The 10,813-nt window shown below is 38.8% G+C and overlaps 1 protein-coding gene across 2 annotated transcripts; it reads left to right on the top strand.

The window, feature by feature from the left end:
- The first annotated feature begins 723 nt into the window (after positions 1 to 723).
- Positions 724 to 10,434, top strand: lnpa (limb and neural patterns a). Of its 2 annotated transcripts, none has more exons than XM_070837785.1 (13): positions 724 to 807; positions 1,890 to 1,992; positions 2,460 to 2,501; positions 4,769 to 4,956; positions 5,050 to 5,108; positions 5,210 to 5,250; positions 6,564 to 6,647; positions 6,742 to 6,793; positions 6,883 to 7,104; positions 8,140 to 8,245; positions 8,657 to 8,727; positions 9,039 to 9,194; positions 9,424 to 10,434. In XM_070837785.1, the coding sequence occupies exons 2-13, from the start codon at positions 1,966 to 1,968 to the stop codon at positions 9,594 to 9,596; spliced, it is 1,221 nt and encodes a 406-aa protein (XP_070693886.1). In that variant the 5' UTR covers positions 724 to 807; positions 1,890 to 1,965; the 3' UTR covers positions 9,597 to 10,434. The 2 variants fall into 2 exon arrangements, with proteins under 2 accessions (XP_070693886.1, XP_070693885.1); XM_070837784.1 differs by having other exon boundaries at positions 6,742 to 6,799.
- The last annotated feature ends 379 nt before the right edge of the window (positions 10,435 to 10,813 follow it).

Below are 10,813 nucleotides of genomic sequence, written 5' to 3'. Positions count from 1 at the left end.
ACTGAGTTGTTCTTGATCACAGATCAAAGTTGTGAAAAGCCCTGCCAACCAATGAGGCTTCAGCAGAGAAGAGACTAAGGGGCCTTAAAACAAGAAGATGACTGTCAGCCTTTGAGTGCCATTTGTCTGTCGTTGAGTCTGCGGTCAACCACTAGCCAGTGTTTTTGTGGTACGTCTGTTGGCACTTCCGATGACTGAGTGCGGTGAAGCAGTGGGTGAGCATGAGATGTCTGACTAGCTGTCAAAAATGGTAAATCAAATGGGTTTACAGTCTATTTAGTCCCAAACTTCGGAGTATTGCCCTAGGATGGCATTTCTGAATCTATCATTTAACTTCAGACTGACAGAGGATTGTTTTGACAATTTTCTTTAATGATGATCAATGTCAATATTGGCAGGGGAAACCAATAAATTGCTTTAATAGATTGATCAAGTATCATAAAATTTAATTACTTGGTTAAAATACCTCAAAATTGTACTTGAATGCAGCACTTGAATAAATGTACCTTGTTACTTTGCACCATTGCCACATCTACAACAACAACCAGCATTAATAACCACCATTTCACATCATCTAATAGTGGCCCAGCTAAGTGGTTCATAATGATCTTGTCGTTATTTTCCTGCACACCTGTTAGCAGGCAGTCAGACAGGGACCAGGCTCCTGTGGAGGCCCAGCAGCGCTCAGGCTCCACGCTGCTCTGTCAGCGGACACTCCCCCATCTTGTCTCCCACAGCCTCCGCCTGCACACAAGAAGGCTGCAGTTGTGCCACAGGCTGTCGACACCGGACAAGACGACTGCCAAGGTAAACACATCCCCGAACTTCAAAACACTTCTTTGCGGTTCATTCGCTGTCTTTTCATTCACTTTCGGACGTATTAATCGGCCTCTCTTGCTCATTCAAAGCCGGGACGAGCGTTAACTAAGTTGGCAGTGACTCCTGGTAGTTATCGCGGTCAGCTGAGGTCTGCATTAATGCTAGCATTACCAGCTAGCGGCTAGCTACCCACGGCTAGCTAGTGGCACGGCAGTGCTAACACCAGCGGGTTAACTCATTGAGCCATAGTGTTACATTTGCTAACGATTTATTTTGGAAACGTTAGTTTCTAGTTGCAAATGGCGTCATGATAAATCCACCCCCTGAGGTAACACATACCGTTAAAGTTGGAACTGATTCGGGTTAACGTTAGCGCCTTTATGAGGTGTCAGTTTCCCCCGAAAACAAAGTTAAGTTAAGTGTGCTAACTCACTACGTTAGTAATATTAACATAGCGCAGTTTGGTCACTGTTAAAGCCTCAAAGACGGTGTTTCTCAAATGACCGTCAAAGACATCTACAAGTTCAGTTTACGTTAATCGTAAGACTGTTTGCAGCCGTGAAGGCTGCACAATACTATGTGGCAGTCCTACCTGAAGTATGCGACTAATAACTAGTTAACACAGCCAGAACAGGTACACGTGTCTAAAAACGCTGCACCCCAGTACTGCAGCTCTGCAGGAAGTCACAATTAGGCATGTAAAGTGCAGTTTTGTTGGAGCAGGTGGTTATTTGTGGTGCTGTTGCACTGTGTTGCCTTATACTGAACGATGTTTCAGCTATTTTGTCCACCCTATTTAGCTGTAAATCATTATTAGTATGGTGCATAATAGGACTGCTGGGGTATACTTGAGCAATATTATTCGTAGCACATTGTAGGTCACCAGCCTCACAAACAAAAGCCAAAGTTGCATCAATACCTCTCTAGAACAGTTTTATCAAAAACTGAACATTAAAATGTTCATGAAAGCAGGATTTGTTATGCTGTATTGCACTGTATCAGTCCTAGCTCCATGTACCCAATGAATTGCCAGCTGAGCGTGTGTTCGTGCCCATCACTGTTGTCAACAGGTGGAGTGATAATCTGTGAGAGAAAATCAGAGGAGGGTCCCAGTAACACAATATCCTGCATTCCCTCATTACCAACATGGGGGCTGTCATTTCACGGTGGAAGGTTGGTTTTGAAATGTTTACTGATTATATCTTTCTACACTATGTTGCTGGAGTACATTTTGCATTATTGCACTTTAGTTGGCAATAATGTTGCTGTATCTTGGTCAAAGAACAAGTTTAGTTGTCTTTTAACTTTAGATTTAATAAGTCTCAGTTTGGAAGCACATGTAAGACTTAAACAAATAATTCGACCACACCGTGCCTGAGGTACAAATGGTGGTCACATGCTTAGATGAATACACATAAATGATCACAGTTCAGATGTTTATGCTGATACCTTTCTTGGCATACAGGCATGCACAGGTTAACTGAATTATATCACCAACCAGCAGAACACATGTGATACACAAAATATGCAGAAGTGGAAAGATGAAACAGGAAGTTTCCCTTTGCTTGCACAAAGAGCACTGTTGTTATGAAATGTCATCATTTCCCTCTAACTGGGATTTCACATCGCTTCCCTTACAGGCTAAACCATCCACTGTGGAGATTTTGGAGGGAATCGATAAGGTATGCTAAACCTAAAAAAGTTTCAACATAGTGCACAGACTTGGTAAGATTAGCGATTCAAACCATTCACAGTATGGCCCCACGGTTAGTTGGACATATCAAGGGAAGGTTATTGCTAAGGTCAACTGCTAATTTGCATATACAGTATCTAAATGCAAACTACAGCTCAATATAATTTGGGTTTTATTTTTGTAGCTTTGACCAGCAGTTGTGCTGGTTATGATAATCATCAAAGTCATGGCATTATCATCAAAGCAATGGTGGAGGTCTGGAAATACAGTGACATCTTTAAAAATAGGCCCAACGGGGCAACAAAAATAAAAGTCAGGCAATCCTGCAAACTTCTGGCCAATTATCTAAACCATTTCATTTGGAGGTAAAACTGAAATAGAGCTCACTAGTAGTATCACCAATACTGCAATCCTTCATTGTACTTGAAAACCACAACTACAGTAAATTGCCTTGTGTGTAAACATTGATGGTTCATAAAGGACAAACTGGGTAATAATTTTACTGTTGGCTGTCTTTGCCTCTTTCAGATAAGTTTGTCCAACAAACTTATTTGTTTACATCGTGTCTAACATTTGACTGCTCATCTTTGTTGCCTGCCTTACCCAGTTTTAAAGATGTTGCCATGTTCTCAGATCTGATCAATTATTTTAGAGAAATTATTTTAGTGAGTACCATATTATCATAACTGATAGAACAAAAGTCCAGAGCTATGAACATAAATCAAAGTTATAATAAACTTTAGGCTATTTTAACTGAACGTGTAGATAATATTATAAATGAGTGAGCTTTTTGTAACATGTCAAAATAAGATGATAAAGATAATATGGTATGGTTGTATAGGTAGTTGATATCATGTATTCATTTCACAGGTGACTACTTAAAGGGTAACTCCAGTATTTTTATACCTGGGCTCAATTTTGACATATTTTAGGTTTGAAATGACTGTTAGGTACAAAAACCTTTGGAGTTGGTCCAGTAGATCACCTCCGCCGGCAGCAAATGGGCTGTAATGGCTGCAGTGTAATTCTTTGGGGCCATTGTTCCTGATCACGTCCACTAAAAGTGCTTGTTTTTACCACTGAGAGGTTCAGATTATTATTCCAAGTGTCTGACAACATTATGGAAAGGATCCCCACAGAAATTGGTCTATGAGGTCTCAGCTGCTGGTGGGGGCAATCTACTGGACCAATTCCAATGGTTTTTGTACCCAAAATATCTAAAAATATGGTCTATGTTTAGAAATATCAGTTATTCTTTAGGCCTGTTTTTTGATACAGAAACAATGATGTGGAAAACATATTGTATAAGATGCATCTGTTGACCATAAGTAAGCAGATGTGTCAATGAATGCCAAATCGGCTCCCCGTTTACTGTCTGACGAGGCTTTAGTGCTCTTCTACAGTTAAGCTAGTGTGAGGCTATTTTCAGCACCCGTCCTTGGAGCAAGAGACACTGCACATACACTGAGGAGGTCAGGTGACAGTGAAGTGGTGGAGATGGTTGTTGGGATGTTTACTTTCTTCTAGAAAAATCTTGTCCACTATGAAAAAATATTTTGGCTATAATACATTTTCATGTGCTTAATTACATCACACATGCAGGACATACACATGTTTAAGTAGAACCATAGTGACCAGAGAGGATTTCAGTTCCGCAGGCTATTTTTGGATGGCGTAAAGGGCACAGTGGTGTAACCTCATCATATTTCAAACAACACAAAAACAAGAAGAAAGAGCAGTTTGCTAACTTGTGAGATTATAATGAATTATGTAGATAGTTGTCTTTTCTGTTAGAAGGGAAATTTGATCATGATCCAACCAAAACGTTAGCTTGCATCTATTTAAAGACCTGGCGGTGGTGAACACAGTGGATTTGCAGTATGAAATACTGGATCTGCATGTTTGCACAACATAAGAAAAAAAAAAAAAAGTTAAAATACTCGCAGATCAGTTTCAAACTGATCCCTACAATATCCTAAAGCATGAAATTCTGTCATGTTTTCCTACAGTGACGATGCATTATTTTTACATATTTTTATGTGTAATAATATGGCAAATGTTTGCGAAATCACATATAAAAGAATCTGACTGAATTTCAAAGCAATAAGCTGTGTTTCATTGGTTGGCATTAAGTTCTAAATATGTGTAAAACATAATGGTTATTCTTATGGCACTTTAATTGCAGTTCTCCAGCTGCCATACTAATAGCATCATATTTGTGTCTCAATATAACACTTATTTCATTTTTCCACACAGGATATACAGATTCTTGAAGAATACAGTGAGAAGTATCAAAGGCAGTTGAAGATATGGGTCGGGCGACTGCTGCTGTACTCGTCTCTTCTCTACCTGATTACATGTGTAGTTGTGTATTTCTGGTACTTGCCTGAACAGTTGATTGGTCGACTCATATTGTCCCTTCCCTTCGTAATATTTCCATTATTGTAAGTGTTAAAGACAGCAGATCACATTTTCTCAAAATTGTGACTACAATATAAGCAACCAACCTTTTTTTTTTCTTTTTCTTTTCCCTTCAGAGTTTGGTTACTCAGAAAAATGCTTATAGTTATTTGTTCACGAAGAACTGAAAGAAACAGTAAGATCCTTTTGGGCTTTTCATTTTTTAATACATAGCTGACAACATAATGGCAATTCTTTCATGAAAGTGGTGTTGAATTTTTCTTTTCTTTTTTCCAGATGAGAAATTAGAGGATCTTAAATCACAAAAAAGGAAAATAGTAAGTGGCGTTTTTATGTACGTTTCACATACACTGTCGACTGTCACTGACTGATACCTTTGACACTTTAGCTTAAAACAGCTTCGCTGATGTGCTGAATGAGGGAATTTGACATGTGAGTTATCACAACTGAGCAAACAACTGCCCAAAATCATTTAATAAAAAAACGTAATTTTTCAAGTTGAAATTTGAAGCTTAGGGAGTTGATGTGTAGATAATTTTAAATGAAAAAGAAATATATATCTTCTTGAATAACATGTTTCTCTCTTGTATGTTAATTTAGCAGAGCTGAAACTGTTGGTTAGGTTTAACTGCTGCTCAATGTTCTTTTACAAAAAACAAAATATTATATAATGCTAATTCATCAACAAAACACTGAGTGGCAGTTGAGGACAAGGGGTGCTTGTCAAAGCTAATAAGAAGTGTATTGTATTTGCTTTCATATGTTTCATATGTCATATTCAGACATACAATGGCACTCGATGCAACAGCAATGGTACAAAAATAGCATTGTATCCTTTCCAGTTGGTGATTTTGAGCACCACAAACATCCTACAGATTTTGTCTAATGAAATTAGCTCTGCGAGCTTGGGAGATCTGCAAAGTGACAGTTAAAAAAAACAACAACATAAAAACAGTTGACATGCATCTGTGGCTTAAACTGTGGTCAAATAAATGAGAGAAACTTATTATATAACTAATAATCTCTGTAGAACACATTGTCATTTTGATGTCTATTGGTCTCCAGTGAAGTGAAGTGAAGACTTCCGCTTCTTTCTATAAGTTATGTAGGCAGCCTTGTAGTATTGACCCCCTCAGCATTTTGCAGTATTTGCTAATCAAGGATCTGTACTGACGTCGCTTGATTGGTACAGTGACTTAACCCAGTAAACCACTCCGCTAATGTCACTTTAATTAATAGCATTTAGCGCAGGAAAGAAATAAATCTGAGAAATTGCTTGTCATCCTCTGTCAAGTCTAATAACTTTCAATAATTAGGGCTGATGGATTTTCACACTCTCCATTATCGAAGTAGTGAATGTAATTATTCTTCATATTATAAGTAAACATTTAGAAGTGTTTGGTACATATTTTAAATGAAGATGTACAATTTAGTGAAGTAACTTTCTGGTGCCCTTTCACATTTACTTGAAATGTTCTGGTAGGTGATTCTAAGATAGTAATGTACATTTATAATTCACCTCATAATTACCTCAGATGATCATCAAATAATTACTCGGCAACAGAGCTTAGAGCTATTTATTATGTAGGAATAATTTCTGTGTTTTTTTTTTTGTTTTGTTTTTTTCCAGCTTGAAGAAGTTATGGAAACAGAGACATATAAAAATGCTAAAATGATTCTGGAGAGATTTGATCCTGATTCCAAGAAAAAAATCGTGAGTTCTTTTGTTTTTACCTTGTAACATAACTTTGTCTAATTGTATTACATATTAAGTCACACTCTTGCACTCTTTTGTTATCTTTATGAAGGAGCTTGAATCCACTCCAGTTGGACCCCAAATGACTCCAAAAGCAGGAGAAGGTAGCAGTGAGTTCTGAAGAGGGCAGCGCTGTTTTCTCTACTTCTAGCATTTCTCACTATTGTTAACCAACTGGCAATGTATTTTTCAGAGCTTCGTCACCGCAATGTCATGCTGAAGACCCCCTTAGTGTTGGTGAATTCTGCAAGTGGGGCTGCTGCTCGCCCTCCTCTTACCTCTGGGCCTACCTATCCTGGACGGTCTTCCCACTCTGCTCCAGGTGGACCCCCAGAGAGGAGCCTGTCTGCTATAGCTGCTCAGCAGAGCTTGATGAGGAAGCCTGTGACCCCTGGAACACCTGTTCCAGGAGTCGGTGAGTTACCTGCACACAGGGGGACCACATCATAATGTGGTCGATTAAGGTGTGATTTACTCTTCCCTGGCTCTGTGTCCCCAGTTGCACAAAGCTCTGTGGTGTGTGTTGTCAGCAAGGATGGTATATGTTGTACAGTAGTTGTAATGGATAATTAAATGAATGTAGTTTTCAAATACTAACGAGATTGGAAATAGAAATTCTTGCAAAAGAATATGATGCTTGTGCCTCACATCTTTGGTTGTTCTAAAAGATTTCAAAAACCGGCACGATGAAAAACTCTCCATAGAACAGTTGTTGTATATGGAAGACATCTGTGCAGTGTAGAGGCATTGAATATTCAATATAAATTATTTCTGGACTATGAGCACTCAATAGAAGATGCAAATAAGTGCAAACAGTAAAGGAAATGTGTTCCTAGAGGAAGCTGCATGCTGTAATTGCCATGTGGAATGCCAACTGTGAGGTATGCACAATTCAGGCTTACATTAACTATGATTAATTAGCCAGACCTGCGTTTGTTCTCTGGGCAATGGTGGTGGAATCTCACTAAATGTCTTTTAATGCTTGGTGAAATTGCCTTTGGCATTGGGAACACCACAAATGGTTTACATGACTTGATGTTATCACCTGCTTCTGTTGAAAATTGAAAGTGAAAAGCAATTTGATACAAAGAGTCACCACAGAGTTTCCATATGTTGGTAAATTAATAACCAGCAGGATACTGAGACTCTGCCAAGTCTCACAGAAATGACCAGTCATCTTCCTATGATTGCTCTTGATGTTAGATTATATTAATTACTACTTACCAACACAGCAGGGATTCTGGACGTGCTTTGCAAGTGAGATCCAGTGTTAAGTCATTAAGAAAAAGGAGCAGGGTGTTTGTAATATTCATCATAGTTTGTGCAGAAAACTGTGAATCTCAGCCTCACCATTTCACTCGGTTTTTACTGTCAGCAGCCCAGGTCTATTGCAGCTTGTAGTTAAGACTGCAGCCTGTGTCTAACAAGCACTGATGCTGCACTTTAACAGGGATGCACCCCCCAGGCCCGCCCCTGGCCAGACCCGTACTCCCAAGGGAGAGAGGCGCCATGGACAGAGTCATTGAGTATCTTGTTGGTGACGGACCACAGAACAGGTGCGTGACCTCTGCTTTTGAACAAAGACGATCTCTTTTCAGTTATACACTTAAATATTGTATGTACTGCTTCTCACCTTGGAATTTGATTTTGAGAAAAGTATAGTTAATGTATCAAGCGGGTTCTTATCTAACTCATATACAAATTATGTGAATGCGTATTTTTAGGTGTTGCATCAGCACTGCATTATCATAACTGACATTTCATATGTATCGGCCACATTTATCTCCCTCTTTCTGTGGAAATCAATGTTACACTCATGATACTCACCCAGTATTAACAGTGAACTGCTAAAACTTGTGCTCCCCTTGAGCTGCAAACACTGTCATTGCATGTATCAATAAAATTATCTTTTGCGCCAGTCATTGTGCTGTATGCTGTCTTATTGGATTGTCTCTCCTTCATCATAGATACGCTCTCATATGTCAGCAGTGTCTGTCCCATAACGGCATGGCATTAAAGGAGGAATTTGAATACATTGGTAAGACTTAGAGACACAACACTCTTTGTCAGTCTCCATCAAACACTGTGCCTTCATTTGCCCTCTAGCATTTGGCAGTGTAGTATATCATATGGCTCTTAAATGCCTCTGCCACTACCGACCCCTGTAAGCAAAATCGCAGCGAGATTGAATATGTAAACTAGTGCTACACATCAATCGGAAGTGTTTATGCATCTCAGGCATTTTTTGTCATTGCCTCATATTCGTGTATATTAATCTATGTCTGTTTGAGAGCGTATTAGTGAGGTGACATAAACTAGATGTGTGCCGCTTTATTTGTGTTGTTTCAGCCTTCCGATGTGCGTATTGTTATTTCTTGAACCCTGCGAGACGGACCAGGCCTCTGGCACCCAGACTCCCAGAGGTCACTGGTGAGCTGAAGATGTCATCAGAGGCACCCGCACCATCGTCTGGTGATGACGTAGAGGACGACGAATCTGTGTCAGGTGATAATGAAGCAGGTTTTGCCCACACAAGACAAAAACATCGACTTTATATTGGTCATATATGTAATCAAATGTTATCAATATTAGTACATTTTGAAATGAGTTTAAAATTCAGAATTCAATTACACACACACAGTGTCCATTTTTTCTTATTTTCCTGCTTTCTTTTACACTTGTACTGAAATGCATGCAAATCTATCAAATCTATAAAATTATCTGTAATTATCAGGGAAAGCCAAGCTTGCTGATGTCTTCGCTGTGACAGACACTCAGGAGCCACACATACCAACAACCACAGAGCCCAGTACTGTGTCAGACAGCCAGAGCGCCGCAGAGTCACAAGATCTGCCCTCTGAGAAATCTGACGGAGAGCAAGATTTGTCTGCCATGGAAGTGGAATAAAACAGCAGAGCAGTGATTTCAACACAACAAGTCAGGCTGGAACAATTTTTTTTCCTTTTGATGAAATGTAACGGTTAACTTGTAAGTAAACGCCGTGAGTTGGAATAACACAGTAAGAAGTCAGCAGCCGATGTGATTTTCAGCTTACAGTATAGACTGTCCTTTCTTTTGAGAATTGCTTTTATAGTTCTAGCAATGGTAATGAATTAAGTATTATATTATCTAGCACTAGTATTTGTAGCAACCGCCAAACTACCCGTCTTTCCAGTATGATTACATGTTCAGCCTGTTTTCCAAACATCTTATTGAGAGCAAAAAGGATTATTTAAAATTAATTTAGTCAGATTTGATTTTGTATAGGAAAAAGCTTTTTCGGTTTTCTTTTACTTGTTTGTATCATTATTCTATCAGAGTTCATTGAAACTGCGGAAACATAAGAATAAGAGACTTTGTGGGAAAATAACTTTTTATTTATGGGAAATTATTTATAAATATTTTTTCTATGATGCTGTGCCTTGCATGACAGTGTTGACTAAAGTACTCTGCAGCACGGTGGTGCTAATAACATGTTTACACAACCACGGTACCGTAATAGGAACGCACAGGCAGTAGGTATTTATTGCTAAAAGGGAGGAAAGGAGATTTATGTCAGTACTGTGCACCTGCCCCAAGTGCCTTTTTATATTTTAAGCCTCTGCTTCAGAGTATTGTCGACAAATCCCATTTACATGCAGACAATAAAGTCATTAAGTGTTTACAGGTGGTATGTGTTAGCTGGATGTCTGTCTGAAGCCCTGTTCTGTATAAATAGTACTAAATAAACTTTTGAGAACATCTATATAAATGTGTGCTCAGGATCACAACTCATTCATCCAGATAGATGCATGCTTTGTTTTGTTTTTGTTTTTTTAGGCATATGCTAGAAAATTATTTTACTGCTGTAAAATCACAAGCAATTATTGCATTTACATCAAAATATGCTTAGTAAAGGTCAAACTGACATGTAAATAGACACGATAATGGTTCCCATTTATTCTTACTACCTGTATTGTGTCATGTATTTTAAATTGTGGCCCTATTTCTTCTCTGGCCAGCTTCTGGCCGAGGAGCGTGTTTAAACGGTCCATTTTCATCAGCAGGCCAATTTTAGCTTGTGATCATTTTATTTAAGCTCATTGATCATTTCAGACAGCGTAAGATAATGGCGCTGACACGGA

Source organism: Pempheris klunzingeri, chromosome 10, assembly GCF_042242105.1.
Source record: "Pempheris klunzingeri isolate RE-2024b chromosome 10, fPemKlu1.hap1, whole genome shotgun sequence".
NCBI lineage: Eukaryota > Metazoa > Chordata > Actinopteri > Acropomatiformes > Pempheridae > Pempheris > Pempheris klunzingeri.
This window is presented reverse-complemented; position numbering and strand designations above follow the sequence as displayed.